The 20,671-nt window shown below is 36.2% G+C and overlaps 1 protein-coding gene across 3 annotated transcripts; it reads right to left on the bottom strand.

Annotated features, from left to right (window-relative positions):
• Positions 1–1,151: 1,151 nt before the first annotated feature.
• Positions 1,152–18,956, bottom strand: sp100.1 (SP110 nuclear antigen, tandem duplicate 1). Of its 3 annotated transcripts, none has more exons than XM_036564144.1 (16): positions 18,905–18,956; positions 18,168–18,337; positions 16,629–16,803; positions 15,525–15,737; positions 13,987–14,103; positions 13,213–13,346; positions 12,669–12,716; positions 12,525–12,573; positions 11,261–11,482; positions 8,730–8,869; positions 7,291–7,359; positions 6,661–6,788; positions 5,783–5,894; positions 5,610–5,684; positions 4,592–4,735; positions 1,152–2,341 (listed from the first exon to the last, which is right to left on the bottom strand). In XM_036564144.1, exons 2-16 carry the CDS (start codon positions 18,327–18,329, stop codon positions 2,258–2,260), a joined length of 1,872 nt encoding a protein of 623 aa, XP_036420037.1. In that variant the 5' UTR covers positions 18,330–18,337; positions 18,905–18,956; the 3' UTR covers positions 1,152–2,257. The 3 variants fall into 3 exon arrangements, with proteins under 3 accessions (XP_036420037.1, XP_036420036.1, XP_036420038.1); XM_036564143.1 differs by lacking the exon at positions 18,905–18,956 and adding an exon at positions 18,549–18,684; XM_036564145.1 differs by lacking the exon at positions 18,905–18,956 and adding an exon at positions 18,549–18,684 and having other exon boundaries at positions 6,661–6,785.
• Positions 18,957–20,671: the final 1,715 nt, after the last annotated feature.

Here is a 20,671-nt window from a genome sequence, read left to right as displayed (position 1 = left end):
AATATCAAGCAAGAATGAGAAAACATTTCACTTTCAAAACTACAGTTCCCAAATGCTTACAGAGTTTGTTAATAGAAGAGGTAATGTGAAAATGGTAAACATGAACCCATCCCAACTTTTTTTAAATATTGCTGGCATCAAATTTAATCCCAACTTATTTGGAATCAGGTTTGTGCATCTCAGTGATTGAATTATTCATACATTTTGAAAAATCGGTGGAATTCCCTTTTCAGGTTTTGTGTTTAGTTTGTCAGCTGTTCTAAATTTGAGTTAATTCAATACTTTGGGTCAAAGTTTAACATTCAGTGATATTAACAGCCAAATGTATATACATTTTTAAATCAGTATATAAAAAGTCTAGTGCTTTATGGTGGGTGTATGACAAGAATGGAAGCTGTAATAAAGGCAAAGTATGGACACAAAATATGATATTAGATTTGTTGAGGCTTCTGTGTATTTTTCTGTTAAATGTGTTTCCTGTTTTTTTCCATATACTGAAAATCTAAAAACCTAAAAGGCTGTACTGTACACTGTTCAGGTTTCTCTTTCACACTCTTGCACAAATATGCACACGTTCACCTAATGCAAATATTTATTCATGTTTAATCCCAGTCACAGTACTAAGCCTGAGTGAAGGAGGAGCCTACATCCTTTACCTCAGCCTGGTATTCTTATGGGGAACAGTACTTCCTGCTAAAATAACATATTTGGTCTTTTAGCTACACCTCTTCTCCCTTTTTAGAATCATTTGCCAAATTAACAATTTTCATTATTTTATATGCAATGAATTATTGACTCCTCAGCATAAAGTTTATTCAATATTTCAAGAATTCAATAAATGCTAAATTAATATATAGTACTAATATATAATATATAGTACTTAATATATAAACTCATTTTTTTTAAGTTATTTGCCTTGAGATTTCACAACAGCTTGATGGTGTCCTACAAATTATTTGATAGCTTTGAAGTTGTACAGGCCTATTATAGCAGTAACATTTTACACATTTATCTGCAACCAGATTAGTTTATTGAAAACAGTCATTCCAAATGTTTTAAGGCTAGTGTACCTGTGTGATTATGAACTATAAAGGCAATTTTAAATCTTTAAACAAGATGTATAACAAAAAAATCAGACAAACCAAAGAAAATCTTTTAAATAAACATTTTATTGCAAGACATGATGAAACCAATCGTACATTTGAAATACAAAGAAACAGGGCATCTGAAACCCACTGAGTGGCTGGAAGGGAAGTTTGGGGTACAGCATATCCATATGCCACAAAATAATAATAAAAGAAAATCAAAAAACAAAACAAAAATAACCTCTGGAATATATAAAGCAAGAAATGTACAGTATATCTGTCCAAACCAGCCTCACACTCACAACAAATCATCAAAGGTCTTTAGGAAATCTAATTTATCGTCCCACGACATACACTGTCTTTGTCAGTTCAACCTAAAAAGAAGGGGTAACAACTAAATTAACTAGTTTTATTAAAACTAAATAAATCATTTGAATGAACAACAGTTTTAATTGTAATATTAATTGTATTAATTCTTTTAGTTCAATAAAACTAGTTAGCTTAATTACTAATCACTATATTACTTGTTACTACATGAAGTCATTGTTTTAACTGACAAAGCATTTTTACAGTCTATAGTTCATTCTTTAATTTCAGCCAATACATGTGATACATTAAAACCCTCCTATGTTAATTGATATAGCTTTATATACAAAGTTCAGTTTCACTTTATTGTGTTTGCCACCTGCTTCTGTAGAAGTATGTATTAAAATGTAGTGGTTTTAGTGGGGCAAAATGATTGGTTGGTGGGGCACTAAACGATCCCTTGGGACCATCAACCATTTCAGCAACAAACTGCTTTACAACTGGCTTTACAAATTAAAGTGTTTTTAGTATTGTGACTCTTAATTGGTTAATACTAAAACTAACCAATATGTTTTTGAAAAGCTTTTTGTCAAACCATGTGCAAAAACAAAATATTAGCTTATAGTTTTAATAGCCACAGAAACTGTTTGCAAATGTGCCAATCATTTAATTTTGCGTGTAGTTCCGTTTATTACTGAAAGTGCTACTGATTTTCTAACATGTTCTGTATGTAAGGCAGTATTACGCTGTAAAATTTCCTTTTTTCTTTACTGTATCACACATAAAATCTGTTCTCTGTTCTATATGGCTTTTTTGCTTAATACTTCATGTCCAAACAAATGAAGGTTCCTGATTGAGGAGAGGTGCTAGTGGATGTCAAAGATGGTTTGGAACTCCTTCTCAAACACTTCTTCCAGTCTGGATCCCAACTTGTCAAACACATCATTGCCCTACAGACAGGGAGAAAGATATCATAACATTTTGTTTTAATGAGTGAAAACAGTACTTAGGCTTAGGCTTAAAATAGGCAATATGTTTAGCCTTAAATTGAGAACATAGTAAACAAATAGGTTATGGCAACCAAATTATAATTTTAGATAATAAAAAACTTTATTACATTTATCATATTAGTAACTATTACAACGCAAAATACTACCAAGTCAGAGTCACAGTGCTGAGAATGATCCACTCCTCAAATGATACCTGCTCAGTGCTGGTCCTGTGGGGGTCCTGACCAGTGAGTAACAGGGTAAAAGGGGGCTAACAAAGTATGCAGAGCAACAGATGGTCTACAGTCTGTAACTGGAGAACTACTAAGTGCACCTGTATGGTAAGTGGAGCTGATAAAATGGATGAGTGTACATACAAGGTAGGTAATAAAGTGGCGTGTGAGTATATATAACATTATATAAACACCACACAGTATTCAGAGGTCATCTTGGGACACTTTTATCATCATTTATCTTTTACATTTACAGCACTCAAAAGTGCATAATTCCATATATATATATAAATCAATATAATGACTCAATAGCAAACTAGAAAATGTTCACCAAACCCCTAATTTTACTTAAAAAACGTTGGGGTACTAATCCAAAAGCACACACGTCATGTGTAAACCAGAGATGTCTGATACTACTTCTGAAAAGCCACCATCTAACTCACCTGATTTGCAATTTTATTAATGAAGGAATAAATTCTAACTTTAGCTTGGAAAGTAATAAATAGTCACAACTCATATAGTCATTATAAAGTCAGATATTAATCAGAGGGTCCCAAGACAATTTTAAGCAGTGTATATCATTAGAATTACTACAAATGAAGGTAAATCCAGTGAAGATTATTTTTGCTTTAAAAATATGAATATATCAGTTAAAAGAATGCAGTTTGATTCCTGACTTCTCAGTGCACTCACTCTAATCACTGTATCTTTTAAATTCAATCAGCAGCACATCAATTTAATGAAGTATTGATTAGATAAACTAGGTACTAGATAACTACAAATAATGTCAGGCTATCATGAAGAGAGGTTTGGACATGCTTGAATATGCACACTGACACACAAAATCAATATTTTTTGTATTAATGTTAAACACTTACTACCAAAATAAATAGCTTTTAAAATCTAAATTTCAAACTCTAAACACTTTTGCACAAAACTGTATATATAAATAAATTTTGTTGATTTTTGAAGTGGAAATTAGCAACAACCTCTGCATCAAACTATTTTAAAAAATAATGTTCTTCTGTAAATGTTATTATTTGCATGATTAACTTTAAAAAAAAAAAGAAAAAGGGTGGATATAAAAAATTAAGCTAACTGATGCCTACAAAGCAATAGAAGGCTATATAAAGATATTTCCACTGTGTAAAATGTTAATAGAAAATGGCAGTTAAGTAAAACTGTGGAATTCAAAGCAAAGAAGACCAAGAAAACAGAGCTGCTAGTATGCTGGCCAGAAATGCAAAGCAATACCCCCCCCCATACGACATGCAGCAGCATTTGATGAAAAGCACACCTTGCTAACTGTTAAGCATTGGAGCTGGATCTATTTTGCTTTGATGTGTGGCAGCCAGTGGCACAGGAAATGAGTAGATGGAAGAATGGATTCCAATAAATAAGTATAAATAAATATCAACAAATTATGGAAGCAAAAGAAACTGAAGCTGAAAAGAGGATGGCTTCCACAACAAGACAATGATCCAAAACATACCTCAAAATCTACCACAAACTACTTCAAGAAACGCCAGCTGAAGCTTTTGGAATGGCCCTCACAGTTGCAACACTGTTGCAAGTCTGTGGGTAGATCGTAAACATGCTGTGCATGCAAGACAGCCCAAGAATATTGCTTTCTGCAAGGAAGAGTGGGTGACAATTCCTAAAACAGGAGTAGAAAAACTCCCAGCTGTCTACAAAAAGCCTTTGCAAGCAGTGATATCTGCCAAAGGGGCCGTTACTTAGTACAGAATTAACAGGGTGTCTAAACTTTTACACATGACACAATTACTGTTTTTTTTCCCAAATTCTTAAGTGTATCAAGTGCTAAAAGTTTTATTAAATAAAAAATAATAATTAAAAAAAGTTAAATATACTGCAGAGTTTGTGTTCTTCTTTGTGAACTTTCTAAATCAACAAAGTACATAATTTGGCCAGGGGTGCTCGAACGTTTGCACAAAACTTTACATTGTTTGTATCTCACCTTATTAAAGTTGTGGCAGTTGCGAAAGATGAGCCTGACGTCAGACACAAACTGGTCCAGTGTTTTATACTGTTTGTTCTGCAGCTTTGTCTTCACCCTGTCCAGCCACATGGGGTCAGGAATCACTTTGCTGTAGCCTGAGATCTGCATAAGAGCAGCACAGAGATTGAAAGAAATGAATGAAAATGAATCCTGGCTTTAGTACAGTTTTCACTCATCAGTTTTCACTAAAAAAACACCATGTTCACTTTGTTTAATTGTGTCACACAGTTACATTTACATTCAGTGCACATGCTATAGTTGTATGCATAAGTTTAAACACCCCTGGACAATCAACACGTTGTTTATTTTCTAAGTGAAAATGAGTACACGTCCTCTACAGATAATACACTTATTTATGCCATTTTCTGCTAATTTTAGGGCACAAGTTAAACATATTGGGGAAGAAAGAAAACATAAAATAACGAAATGTGCCGTAACTTTTGCACAAGACACATTTTCTGCTTTTTTTTCCCAATATGTTAAATTCAGCAAATAAATAGTAACTGTGTTTTAAATTGGCCAGAAGAGTTCTCTGTAGAGGATGTATTGACTTATTTTTACTTGGAAAATTAATGTTATTTGACCAGGGACAGGCGCCAAAACTTTTTCATAGGACTGTACCTCTACAAATTTGAGTCAGACTTTTTTCTTTTACTTTGATGTCAAAAAAATGACAAAATAATAAAAATGTAAAGCATGTTTTTTCTTTCCGCAGAACAAGACTGAGTGCACAGTAATCACTTTCCTAATAGTAATACAGGTCAGTAATGGTATAATAGTGTGGACTGAACGTTCAGATCCTGCACTTTCCACAAAATTTCTCAGTTTGTTTTAATGAGTTACATTAAATCATCTTGATCTGCCGGTGCTACAAGCACTGTACTTTATGAAACTAGTGATGGTCTGAATGATGGACAGTGTAAAGAAAGGTGAATGTAAAGATAACTATATAAAAGTCTTAAAGTGACAGTCTTACTGTTTTAGTGGGGTCTCCAGTGAACACATGCTCTATATCCTCCTTATACATGCACAACAGCAAATACTGGCAATGCTGACAAAGAATCACACAAACACACAAATTTAGAAATGCTGAATATGAATGTGTGTAACTGTATACATGTGTTTGTATGTGTGTTTATCTGTGTTTACCAGAATATACTGAGAAATGGAACTGCCCAGAGCTTCTTCTTCAGTCATTTGTGTGGGCTGCCACCAACTTTGGTTAGCCTTCAACACACAGAAAGTGCACACCCACTTCTCTCTGCACAAACACAAAGACTTAAATTGAGTAATTAGCACATAACACTTGTGAAAAAGTATCGTTCTCCACAGGGGTGAGTAATCTGAAATTTTTTTATTATTACTGTTACATATATCGCAACATGCTTTTCTGAGCACATTGTGGATATTATCGGTTCTCAAAGATCACTGAAAAACTTACATGTAGTTTTTCAGTGTTGTACATTGTAGCCTTTCAACCATGATGGATGAATTCCAAATGTTTTACATTGACTTGCACTGAAAATAAGACCGTATCTGTTCTATCTAAGTACCCCTCTGTTTTGCGCATTCACGTCAAGGGGTAGGGTGTCCCGAATTTTGTTGAGATAGAGGGGTAGGGCGAAGTGTTAGGGCTACATGGCCCTCCAAACAGAGGTTTTTCAGAGGCTCCTCTGCTATCACTGCAGACTGGCGGTCTATAGAGCACCACTAATAGCCTGTTAATGAAGTAATGTCCTTCTTTATTTCAGAATCGTCCCATTTCATAGGGGAAGGTTTCAACCACTACCCCTTGTAACTCAAGAGGCAAGGTGACACTCGAAAACAAGGGGTGGGGTAAAAATAAGAAATGGGATTGGACCTTTGTCATATTTTCAATTCATTTTCAATGGCCCCCTAGCAATACCACCATGCCCCACTGGGAGACTGCGGCCCACAGGTAAAAAAAAAAACTGTTTTAGTGGACATAGTGTGGTTGAACTAACAAAATCTGTCCTGAGCAGAGTTTTAAAATCTTTTCCCCTCACCCCAGTGAATCGTCCTGCACAGCCGGTAAATGGCACTGATTATGGAAAGCTCTTGGACATTCATCACAGCACAGCAGGTCACCTTCAGTGTTACAGATGAAGCACTCATCATCATTATCCTGGTCCTGCTGGTTACACAAGAATATACAGATAAAAGAGCTGAAGCCAGAATAAATGCTTACTAAGGTAATATTGTTCTGCATATAATAAATGTTGGTAAATCTAACTCTTTTTTTTCAATGCATGAAATTAAAATTAGTAACAAAGTCATTCAATAAATGTATGATTCTGAAAAACAGTGATAATAGTTTAGTAAGCATGTACTAAAATAACTAAACCAACTTTTAAAAGTTATAGAAAAGTCCTCATGATAATATTGATATTAAAATCTCATGTTAGTGGTCACATTAAAGGTGTACCCCAAGGCTCAGTCCTAAGCCCACCTCCATATGTTTCGCTCCATTTGTTCTACTTAAAAACTACAGCAATTATAGCCATGAAAATTTGACTTTTTTACAGAAGATACAGCGCATCTGTGTAGCACATTATCACAATTTGTTTCAAGCAAGAAACGTATGTTTCAAAGATAGTGTATAAATGTAATCATTTCGTAGAATGGGACTCGCTCACCTGAGCCTGGTCATTAGAACTGCATAGACTACAAATACACAGCAGGGAATGTACTGACAGGATCTTCTTCTACAAGCAGAACATGTACATGTTAGTCTATATTTGTGTTTGTGAAGAATTATACATGAATGAATAAGCAAGAATCTTATGAACCGAGGTCATTTCCTACAAACTGTTAAAAATACTGTGAAAAAAGTTATCTGCGCACTGTGCATATTCGCTGATGTTTACTCTAAGTATGCCAGAAGGCTGTTTCATCTGTATGCAAATGTGCATTAACAACACCCTTGATATGTTGTTAAATGATGATATGATGAGTTGAATCAGTACATTTTGGGCTCTATTCTTACTTTTTTCATTATGTTTTCTTCTTACTTCCCCTCCATTGCTTATAAAGGTGTATGCAAAAGTTTGAACATTTGACCCAGTCAAATTACATGCTGTAGATTTTCTAAGTGAAAATATATGAACACATCCTCTGCAGGACACAAACATAAACATTTGTCTGCTCTTCCAGAGCACAATAAATACATCATCAGATATCAGTTTGAAATATCAATCAAATCTAAACATCTGTTTGATGCTGGCATTTTCCAAAAGCAATTATTTGCCAATAACGATATGACTATGATATCATCGTACATCCCCAAAAAAGCTATGAATATATGTTAAAATACAACATTTGTAAAAGTAACCTGTTTTAGAAGGAACAGGAACAAAACTTATTAGTAATTAACTATTACATACATACATACATCATCTAAACCGCTTATCCTTCTGGGTCGTGGTGGGGTGCTGGAGCCTATCCCAGCTGTCATTGGGCGGAAGGCTAATTAACTATTAGTAATTAATAAATGAATAAAAAGAATAATAGCATAATGGCTGAAATCCAGTCAGCTACCTGTCACTATGCAGTTTATGCAGTTACTGCACACTGTTTGTTACTCTCTATGTCTCTAAATACAATCATATACAAAATGTTTGTGCATCTCTGCTCAAATTGGATGTCTTGTTGATTTTCTAAGTGAACATAATTTAACACATCATCTACAGAGAACACACTTCTGCACAGTTTAATGCATAATTACTGTTTATATCCCGGATTTAACACATGAAATTTGCAAAAAAAATGAAATGTGGCCTGTGTAAAAGTTTTTTATGTTTTTTCCAGTACGTCAAATTCAGCAAATAAATAGATATTATGCCCTAAATTTTGCAGAGAAATGCCATATTTAAATTTGATAGAGGATGCGTTTATATTAACTTATATTCACTTACAAAATCAAAAAATATCTATCATTTGACCAGAGGTGTGCAAACTGTAAAATTATTAAAATCTCTTAGAAATCCAGCACTTTAGCCCTGGTAACTCATAAGTTAGAACAGTGAATGAATACGTGCTTTCCACCATTTTATTATCTCTCTATCTCTCGTATTACCTTCAGCAGGTAGTTTAATGTTTTGCCATGACACCGAATATCTTTCTTCCAGTGCCCGTCTATCAGCGTTAACTCCTGCTTCACAAACTCCTCCGGAGTGAGCCAGCACTCCTCTGTGCGAATGCTTTTACTACGTGACCCTGCAGAAGACCAACATACAGCTTTAGTGTCTAGTTTAGATTTCATTCTATAACTGTAAAACATTTCAAATATCATGTGCATCATGTTATACATACTATACATTAATCAAGTCAGACATGTATGGTGTTCAAATTTTACTCCTTTAGTTTAGAACTGCAGCTGCTAGGCTAACAAAGCGTTAAGTCAATGATCACCCAAGCCATTTTCATAAATACACGCCCTAATTCAGTTCATGCAGACAAGAACACAGTATGAATTTCCATTAACTACTAAAACAAAAACAAAAAAAGTAGCTAAACATGGGCAGCCATTTAGCATAACTGGACTCAGTCCATTCATTAGGTATCATAAAACTCAAGACAACCAAATATTATACCAGGGGAATTTACAACACAGGCACACTGTAGGGTAATGTAAGAGGAGAAGCTAAGCACTCAGAAAATCTATACAATCAATACTCAAACATATATGTCTGAACCTGAAAATGCACATGAAGAAATGCACCAGTTAGATGCTGGACCTACCAAGGACCTCCTCTATCTACAAATGACATGACAGAAGTAAGCACAATGAAGACGGAGAAAGTAAACAGTGCTTATCTCAGATTCATTGCTTTGAGGTGTCATCCATTAAAATCTATATAGTACAGCTGTAGATTTTAGAACATCCCACTGGATGCCCTCCTTGTAATTGTCAGTTGAAAAAAATCTATACCTGCATCATGTACATTTTTACAGATGACACCTTGAAGAATTGAACCTGGGTTAAGCATTGTTTACCTTTTCTCTGTCTTATAGTAAGCAAGCCTTAGGTATTACAGTGCTAACGCTAAGTACCTGCGTAGCGACATTTTACAGCATGGCCCTGCACTACAGAGACTTTGAATAAATACTCCCTTAATCAGTAATCAAATAGATTAGAGATTGTAATCAATAACCAAATAGGTAGTATTGGCTAACAGAGAATATTAATTCTCTCACAAAGGGTCGGCCTTAGTCTGCCTGCACAGGAGATTCTAGACACTGACAGGCCTGTGTGTACTTACTGACCCAGTGAAGAGACGGGCAAGTTGACCTTGAAAGGTAAAGCAGACTGGTAAAAACTTGCTGAAACCAGTTTTTAGGAGTGAGAGCAACATGAGATGGTCAAACTGATGGACAAAGAGATGCACCTATTAGATGAGCTAATATCAAAATTTGACAAGTAAGGTGGGGGGATATCAAATTACCCCAGATAAATGGTATAAACTGTTGTTTGGAACACTGTATTTGCGCAGTTGGGTCTCTCAAGACCCTGTGCCACCTGATGCTGAAATAAAGAAGAAGCCTTTTTTCCTCTTCCACAAAGTCAGCATCTGAAGACTCTTTCCTTTTTGACATCTTTTAAGAACTTAGACTTAAAACAGTTATTAGTGAAACTGTTTAGCCAGTATTAAAAGATTTCTTTTTATTCATAATATTATGTTGGAGGCCTGGGGTTGAAGGGGAAAGCCCTTGGTCCCAACAATACAATGATCCAGTTTTACCTCAAATGATTAAATAAGGTCTATCCAAGCTATTTTACTGTTATTTAAAAACTAGTTTACGTAGCTTATCAGTGCAATTTGAAGCACATATGTGAAGATGTTGGCATGTATGTATGGAAACGATTTGGATGACCGTTGAATTCCAGTGTCTGTAAGTACCGTAGGCCTAGCTACTCTATTTCTAAACTACATTAGCTAAATTTTGAAAATCAAATGTGTCTTGGCTGATTGATTCATCTGAGGTAAGTAGAAAATCACATAAACTTGATTTTGCGCTGGACTATTCTTTTAAGTGTTATAAAATTATAATTATAAAGAGTTTCCTCAACTATCTTTTTTCACAAAAGGCCACTGTTGGAGCTTGGAAGTGAGATAAAAAAATCCTTGTGCTGTCACACGATGCATATTAGTTTGCAAAAGAAAGCTGCAGTTTTATCTGGACATGGTTGTCTCTGTGGAGAAGGGTAAATTGGTTTCAGGGTTAGGGCTTCTCTCCCCTCCCCTTTTGCCCTTCATTGCTCACTAGCAGCTCAACATAGAGTTACAATATTTTACACTCAGAGAGCCAGATAGCCAGTGTGCTAGTTAATCTGATAAATGAGTTACAGGGAAAATATATTTTATGTTAATTAAATGTATTCAAGTTCATTTCTACTCCTTAGGCCACTAGGGAGCCTTCAGAAAGATGCTAAACAAATAGTTGAAAACTCCAACCTCCCTCTCCCCCCACCCCAGACGCAGTCGCTAGCCTTGTAGCTCCAGGGCAAAACTAAAGAAGCAAATTTCAGACACCTAACAAGTCAACTACAAAATGTGTACTAAAATGTATACATTAAGTTTTTGGCCAAACTATACAGACACCTACCTGAGGCAAATCTGCATTTATATAAAACTCCGCTGACAGAACCACACCTGACCGGTAAAGAAGGAGTTTGAAACAGAGATGGATCCACCGGTCCTGTCTCTCCTTCTTCTGCTTCATCTTCTGCTTCTGCTTCATCTTCTTCGCTCTCCTCCTCTTCCTCTTCGCTCTGCTCTTCCAGAACTTCTTCACCTGAATGCTCCATTTCTGCACTGGACTCTGAATCTAACAGACAGTGGTGGAGCAGCTCACTCACACTTGATCTTCTGAACAAACCTCACCTGAATCATTTTCATCATCAGAAAATTATCTGAGAGGGTTACATAAATAATCAACCCATTAACCCCTTAAACTCTAAGGGTCTGTATATGTCTGCACTTCAATTCCTCATACTCATTATTACATAACATGCATATTACTTCCATAATAGTTGCTGAATAATTAACCCCATAAAATCTCAGGCTTATTATATAGTATGGCTTAAAATAACTACAGGGACTTCAAGGCAAACTGGCTGAGCTATTCTTATATTACAGAAGTGTAATAAAGCTTTGGTTAATTTATTATTCAGCAGCAGTTACTGAATAATAAGTGTCAAGTAGGGATGCACTGAAATTTCGGCCACCGGAAATAAAAGGCTGAAAATTTGGACCGAAAAAAAAAAAAGATTAAATGGATCTACAGTGTCATATCATTTATCATAAATAGTGTTTGTGTACTTCGCTCTCCTAAACTGGTTAAAATGCACAAACAGTTTGAGTAGCAGCAGATCAACTGTACTGCATTCTACACGGTCTTAAACTTACATGCTTATTTGATTTAACTGATTTCATGAAATATTAATTAAGGGACATCATATAAATAATGCTGAGTAACTCAATATCTTTTGTAATAAAATTTTTTGTCTGATTCTGAAAGTTGTTAGGCAACCATGAAGTGTTATACTTTCATAATTTCACAACCTTTAATATTTAAAATTATTTAGCTTGCTATTTAAAATGAAATTAGTCCTGTAATTCTCTCAGTTCTCTTTCCCAACATGGTGATTATCGTCTTTGAAGCAAGTATTATATTAATTCAAAAGCATAAATAAGACAGCAAATTACATATAAAAGAACTCTTTCTTTCTGTTTTCGGTTTTAGGCCTAATTTTTGGTTTTCGTCAGAAATTTTCACTAGTCTTAAGATTAATAATTGAATAATAACCCTGCAATTTAAGAGGTTAAAGAGCGCAGGAAAAGTTTGGCATGTGTCTGTGTGTACTGACGAGGGCTGGAGCTTTCAGAGGAACTGACAGGAAGCAGCACTTGCTGACTCTGCAAGAAGAGAAACCAGCCATTATTTATCAGCAGAAATCCATCATGTAGAACTGGAAAGCCAAATATTAATATCAGCAAAAAGGGCAAATAACCTCTTTCACACAGCGTCTCTTTCTGAGTGGAGATTGTAGATGGCCGTCCTGAAACAGGGAGAAAACAGGGAAAAGAAATGTACATACAATACATACATATATATATATTTTTTTTTAGAAATGTCACAATTTTATATTCATTTTTGTCTCTCTCAGAAAAAAGTGAAATGGGCGCATAGTAAGAATGAGTGACATGACAAAAATATAACATCACAACACGTTTTAACATGTTTCATTTGATACAGTCTTATGCAAAAATGTGGGCACCCCTGGTCATATTGCATGTTTTGTTCAGAGCTCAAGAACCACTTATAATAATCATGACATGTCACAATACTGACAACTTAATGTAAAATTGTACATCCCTAGTGCAAATAACAACCGAAAATAAATCAAAACATGAACAAAAAGAACAAAGAGTGTTTTAATGTTCTGTTATAGACCTACAATGTGTACTTTAAGCACCTTATTTAATCATTTCTGTAGATTTATATGCTACTTTTTGTACTTTCTAGAATCTGTAGTTTACGTACAATGTACTTACCTTTATAAGTTTCTGCAGTGGAGTTTTTTGGCAGCGAATGGAGAGTTTCCAGTTCTTGCTTCTGCCCTTTCCTGCAAAATTCTCAAAGCTAGCAGGGGTGAACCAGCGGCGATTTGAAAGAATACACTTCCCTCCTACGTGAGTACAAAGTCAAAACAAAGAATCTGTACAAACAGTACTGTGCAAAAGTCAGAGACCACTGTTAAATTTAAATTATCCATTTTTCAGAGTTCAGATATAATAACCCACTTCCATTTTCAAGGGAAAATGAGTGAAAAAGCTGGAGTCCCAAAAATAATTGAGGCACACAGAAAAATAACACCTGTTAACAACTCAAACCGGTCAATCTAATAAGTGCTTTGTGATTGGTTAGAGGGCTCATCTGCATAATGCCGCCTTCTGCTATATCAACACTGCAAAAGGCGATGTCCCAATAAAGATTAACAAATCTTTGCTGTCCAAAAAAAAACCTTATCTCCATTGTCGTCAGTTTGTATTTTGAACAGAGCAGCTGTCATTTACACTGTGTGAAATTTTAATGTACATGGGCCAAAAAACTCTTTACAGTGACTTACACTAAAAATTAAGAATGTTTTTGCCTTCTCCTTTAAAGTTACTACTTTGGAGATATTTTATTTGGACAGCGACAAAATGATACTTTGTGCAGCCCTAATTTGAAGAGATAAGCCTATATAAAAGCAGAGCCATCTCTACTCATCTGGCATCTGCTGCCTTTAATGAAGCATGATACTGGACTGACATTGGGAAGTGTACCTCTGGCCAACTTGTCACGATAGAGAGTGCCTTCTTTATCTCCACATGTGACAGGTAGGTGACTTTTAAACAGAGCCCATGTCCAAATATCCCCTTTGTCTCCTTTCTTTGGAGAAGCTGAGAGAGAGAGAGAGAAAGAAAGATAAAAGTAAAACAAGACAGTATTAATTAACAACGCATAGACAATAAAATGGTAGGGTACGCCAGTACAAGTAAGGCTAGAGCAGAGGTCAGCAACCCAAATGTTAAGAAGAGCCATTTTGTCCTTTCAACAACCTTGGAAGCCACAACATTTTATGTACGTATTGGCTGTAAATATGTCTCAGTATGTGCTAATGTACTAGCACTATAGGCTAAAAAAGTATTATATAAAACACAGACTTACTTTGCTCTGCTTTAAGCTTTAGCTCAGCTATAGCCGCTTCTTTTTGCATCTCCGGCAGGAAACTTTTCCACAAAAGTAGAACAGTTTCTTGTAAAATGTCTCTTAATGTCGGGTTTGTTATGAGACTGAAGTCAGCTTCGCATTCGCCAGCCACTTTTTTGAATTCTCCTGTTCCACCTTAAATGCTGCTCTATTTAAAGTGGAATAGGAAAATCAAACAAGAAGCTGGCGCACGAGAAGCTGACCCCGTAACTTTTTAGCGTTTGACAGCTTCTCGGTGCAAATTAAACGTATCAGAAAACCAGCTGTTGCCGACCCCTGGACTAGAGGTTTGATCAACTCATCAAAACATTGGGGACAACTTTTTTCAAATTGGAATGTCCTCCATTAAACAGCCAATATCATTGAAAGCTCAAACAAAAGAGTTTTAGATGTAGTAATATAAACAGTGATAAAGTTTCACTCCCACAGTCAACAGGACGTATATGGAAACTAAGATGCATAAACAATCCATTTTAAATGTATTGTTTTAGTGATGTCACATTTACATACAACCACCTATTTAGCCAAATGATGGTTCACTCTGCCTAATGACATTGACTTTATAGGGACTGTTTCAGCTCTGGACGTTTTTTGAATGAGGTTTAATATAGGAGAGCCAATCAGAATAGAGAGAATGAGGTTTGGTATAGGAGAGCCAATCAAAATAGGGAGAATGAAGTTTATTATAGGAGAGCCAATCAGCATAGAGGTACGTTAAATATATCAGTCTTCAAAACAGAAACAAAATCAACCTGTTTAATTCTTATGGAAAAAGAGTTTAAAGATGTAAAAACGAATTACCTGCAAAAGTTTTGTTAAGATAAAACAGCTTTCTGCTAATCCTTTACATGTATTTGGGTATATTAAGCTTTAACACACATGTTAAAACCTTATGTTCATCAAAGTGTCTTCTCTGAAGAACACGATGAAGTATGTATGAAGAACAGCTTCGTTCTGAATAATGATTTGACAGAAGCACATCTGATCTAGGATCAGTTTTTGGTCTTTTGTTCTACTGAAGAAATTCTCCTGTATTCTGCTGATTTGGCTGCTGGAGGAAGCTGTGGTTACTCTTGTGCTTAACACAAATGGCACTATGTCACACACTCACAGAACATGAGCTTCTTGGCAGGTTTCTTCAGGTTGGGGGTGGAGGGACAGGATGGGCCCGGCTGCTCGTCCTCCTCCGTCTCCTCAGCACTTTTCTTTCTCTTTGTTCCTTTTTTCTTCTCCTTCGCTGTAGTTTCTTTGATTTGGGCTGGCTCGTTCTCTCTCTCTGTCTGACCAACTGGGTCAGGGAGATTCTCATAGACCCGGAAGGAGCCTGTGATGAAAAATACAGATAATCAGTCAAAATAAGTAAGTCAATAAGTAAGTCTTTCATTTTTTCTACAACTAAATATGCGATAATTAATGTAATATAACATTTTTCAGTCCACCCTACAGCTTCCATCCTTTTCAGAAGGCTTGTTTTTCATAGAAATCTATAGGGATATTTTTCCACACCTCCAAATTTCAGTCTTAGAAGTTGCATTTTCTGCTTTTTGCTTCTTAACAACTAAATTTCTGTTGAATTGTCTTCTCATGGTGGAAGGATGGACAGAAACACCTGTAGATTCTTCAAATCTGAATCAAGAGTGGAGCTTGATTTTCTCCTCCCTCTCAAAGATGAAAGCTTTTAAGATTTTGATGGTCTACCAGGTCTTGTGTGGTTGTTAGAAGCCTGATTTCTCTGTATCGTAATCATTTTTATAACTCCAGTTTTGGAAACTCCTGATTTTTCACTTGTTATTTCATTTAACCATTTTAGAGCCACATGAGAAAGAAATCTGAAGGCAGCTGACGTGTTCAGGTATATGCTTGTGTGAATGTCAGTGTCTGTTTGAAGGTTAATATAATGTCAGTGAGTTGTTTTTTTAAGATGGGAAGGCTGGAAGAGTTAAAGTGGCAGAAGGTGCACCAAAGTAAAGAGTAGACAAATTAATACCGATAGTTATAATATTATACTTAGGGTTGGAAGCTTTTGTATGATTTATAAAATATATTTTTCTGCTTTTGTCTGACATTGAGCATTGAATAACTTGTACTTAATGGTTGATTTACCTGGAAATTAAGTAACTGAATGGGGGTGTCTGACTCGTGCACAGTACTGTAGGTATTTTTTTATAAATTGAGAATGAAGTAATGTAAAAGTCAACATGCTAAGTGTACAGACCATCCATGAGGCTGTTCCTGAGCAGGCGGAGAACTGGGTACTTCTGCAGGATGTGGTCTTTGAATACACATGTCCAAAAGAGGTACACAGAGTCACTTCTCTCCTTCTCCAGCCAGTCCAAGATCTGATAAACACCGTCCTTCCTCTTCTCCTTACACCTCATCTTTACCACCTTCTACAGAGACAACACCACACAGAGACAAAGCAATAGATCTATAATAACATAAGCATTAGATGTTTATAGCTGGCTTATTTAGGAGGTTATAGTAGGAGAGACAATAATATATTAGACATTATTAGTATTAGTAGAACATATGTCTATTTTGAGACAACTGAATGCTCTCCAGTTTTGATATGGAGAAAAATGTATGATTTTTAAATTTAAGTTAACTCCACCAATTCTTCTGCAAAGTTAAATGGCCACGATGTAAATAAAGTCATTCAGAGTGGTTTGATGTGAGATGCAGTATAACAGCAGTAGTGATGGGAACCAGACGTCTGAAGAATTTAATGCCTCCAAAACTGCTTCACAGAAAGTTTTTTACCTGAAATAGTTACGAATGAGCTGCTTGATGCCTCAGACATTAGTTTTACAATGAGGTTTTGGCCTAGAACAAAACACTTTCATAGCACAGAGGTGGATGCAGAGTGTTCTAAGGCAAAATAGTCCACAAAGAAAACTTTTTTTCTTTTCCAAATTTAATATTATTTACCATTATTAAAATTACATATATACTCCCATGCAAAAAAAAGGCCAAAATGGCAAAACATTAAACTTACACAGGTCTTAAAAACAAATCATTAGCCAGTAAATTAGCAAGAATTTAAGAAGTAGATAAAGTAAAGTATAGGAGTTAGTATAGGAGCTGTTCTCTTTGATTTCTTTAAATGTTGAAGTGGGCAAACTTGCAGACAACCTTTTACAGAGAGTCTATATTGTCAGCATTGACGGCTTCAAACAGTTAAAAAACACTGCCAAGTTAGTTTGTGTTTTATGTGAGATCAACTGTTCTCTATAGGGTTTAAATCTGGACTCTCCCAGCCAAAAACCATTAGTAAAAACCAAGTATTTTGGGCTTGACCTTTATTATTATTATTATTATTTTTTTTTTTTGCACAAAATGCTATAAGCTCAGAACACATACGTAGGTTGACTTATAATTTTGACAAGTAAATAAATGTGGCTATATTTGTGTTGTAGTCATGGCGACCCCTGGTTCCCATCACCACCACTGTAAAGACGTCTGAGTCTGCAAGTTTCTCTGCAATGAACTGCTTCACATCAAACCGCACTGAATGACTTTATTTACATCTTAATGATTGAACTATGGAGAAATTTTGACAAATCATTTTCCCCTTTAACCTTACAATCTAACAGAAACTGAAGCAATGAGAGGATAACACACATTCCTATTGTTATTAAACATCATAAATTACAACTAAACTGCAGAGAAGTTGAAGACAGAAAGCTTTTTTACACATGCTAACTGCAGACAGAGAAAAAGACATTAGTAGACAGACTCTTCCTTTCTTTCTTGCCTTGTACAGTTTCTCTGGTACCAGATTATGGTCTCTCAGCTGGTGCAGGAATATGTTTGGCTCCTCCATGCAGGACATCTCCGTCTTCTTGCAGTGAAAGAAGCGAATGAGATCCTCCTTGTTTAGAAAGTCTAACGGATCCATCTGGAGGTTCGCTCCCATTCATTTGCCTGTTAACCAGAACAACAGCGCAGTGAAGCGAAGTTATGCAAAACAGCTTAATAACTCGAACCGTCTCGTGCAGTGTAGTTATATCACTAATGAACTGAGTGTGTGTTCTGCAGAGGCGCTCTAGAGGCCACCGTTATTTTTTCGTGTAAGTGTAAAAGCATGCGACCCTTTTCGTTTCTGAATTTTATTTCTTTTTTAGTATCTGTCTACCTCGATGTGCTCCCGAGCTGTGTACGAAGCCTCTCAAGCGTTAAATGAGGCGCGAAAATGAACGAACAAATCTGTACGAATCTCGCGCCTGCGCCGCTTCCGCTCTTCCGCAACTCCCAGCGGAAGTGTCAGTGTGATGTTTGGAAAACGAAACTAAACCAGAGCCGGTTTATGATGAGCCTGGCCACGCCCCATTCCTCCCGTCACATCAAAAACAGTGAGTCCTCAATGAATGGGAGTGAATGGAGCTCAACGGCTAAAAACGAAAAGATAAAACAGTTTCTAATCACTCAGAACGTTTGTTTAATTTTAGACAGTAGAAGGATGTATTTCACTAAAAAACAAAGAAATCTTACCTATATGTTTCCCTTTTTCTACAGCAAACAGGTCTTGGGCAGCAGAAGGCTGGTAATACTGCTTGTGAGCGCTGATTGGTTGGCGAGCGGAGCAGCTCATTGGCTGTTCTCGCTCACTGACGTCATGGGCATGTCTGAGGTGTAGATTTAAACTCCTATAACTCGAGTTTAAAAGCTCTTAAAAACATAACAGCAGTGTTAAAATGTTTTATGCTAGTCATTGTTCAGGAAATTATTGTATTCTTTTACATTAAAAATGTTTAAGCATTTATAAACTATGATTTTGCTCAAATGCTCCATATCAACCCATTCATTTTGGACTCACTCGGGAGCGCCCTCTAGCGTTTGAGAAAACCGGAAGACATTGCAGAGTGGTAATTCTCCTCTCTACAAGTTCTCTGACTAAACTGCTGTCGCGATGCTGCTGTTCGCCACTAGGGGGAGGTGTTGAGTCAGCTTGGTACATATTACCACTAGAGGGCGGTGTTGAATCAGATTGGTTCATATTACCACTAGAGGGCGGTGTTGAATCAGGTTGGTTCAGTTCACTGGTCCAGTTCATTTCATATTGTTTCAAATTCCCACTGGACGAGCCTGCGGACAAACCATCTTGGCTTGAAACTTTCCCTTTACCTTAAGTGAGCTTCGTAAAATCTCTTCAAGCAAATGTTCAAGTACAAAGTGAAAAAATCCATAATTGTAAATTCAGTGTAATTTTCAATTAAGTGTACCTTTCACTTAAGTTTTTGACAGTGTATTAAATGTAAATGTACAGCTTTAAATGTATGCCTTGAGCATTTAACTTAAGATAAATACTTAAGATGTTTTATGCAAGAGGTTACTGTTTCGTATTACCACTAAAAGGCTTGGTAATATTAATCAATTAATCAATTCAACCAGCGTCTGACGATCCAGTGCTACACAGCCATCATCGAGTCCATCCTCACCATCATCCATAACCACCTCACAAGAAGGAGCCATAATCAGGACAGTGGAGAGGATCATTGGATGTATCTGTCAACGTTTCAAGCCACTCCGATAAAAGATTCAGGGCCATTAAAACCAGTACAACCAGACATGCTAACAGCCTTTTACCCAAAGCTGCAGCTCTTATTAACCACAGTGGACACTTTGCACTTTAAACCTAAACTGAACCAACAAACCTTCCTTATGTATCACAGTGTAACTCCTCCTGCGGCAGAATGCTTATTTGCACTACTGTACAAGTACATTTTTACAAATGTTCTTATCGTATAGTTCACGTCTACTTGACCTACATTTGTACAGACATCCATATCTGCGTATGTACAGATATCCACACGTCTCATATGTATCTCCTGAGCTCCTTTCACATTGGTTGTTTTTATTATCAATTCTTTATTCTATTTTCTATTCATTGTAATTTATTTCACTTTAACCTTGTATATTCTGTGCGCTGCCTGGTCAGGTTAGTATATTACATGTCACGCAGTGTGACTCACCAAGACAAATTCCTTGTATGTGTAACATACTTGGCGGAATGAAGTGATTCTGATTCACTGTTGGACCAGATTTTTCATACTGCCACTAGAGGGGCAGTGTAGGTCCAGTTTGTTTCTCAATGTCATTAGAGGGTGATGTTGTTCCGTTTTTGTTTTAATATTACCACTAAAGGGCAGTATTGGTCCAGTTTGTTTCAAACAATAACCAGCTTGCACTGTTGGTCCAGTTTGTTTAACATTGCCACTAGAGGGCGGTGTTGAACCAGATGGGTAAACACTGTCAGAC

This window comes from Colossoma macropomum, unplaced genomic scaffold (assembly GCF_904425465.1).
Source record: "Colossoma macropomum unplaced genomic scaffold, Colossoma_macropomum, whole genome shotgun sequence".
NCBI classification, from domain to species: Eukaryota; Metazoa; Chordata; class Actinopteri; order Characiformes; family Serrasalmidae; genus Colossoma; species Colossoma macropomum.
Note: the sequence above shows the minus strand (reverse complement) of the source record. Positions and strands in the feature narration are given on the sequence as shown.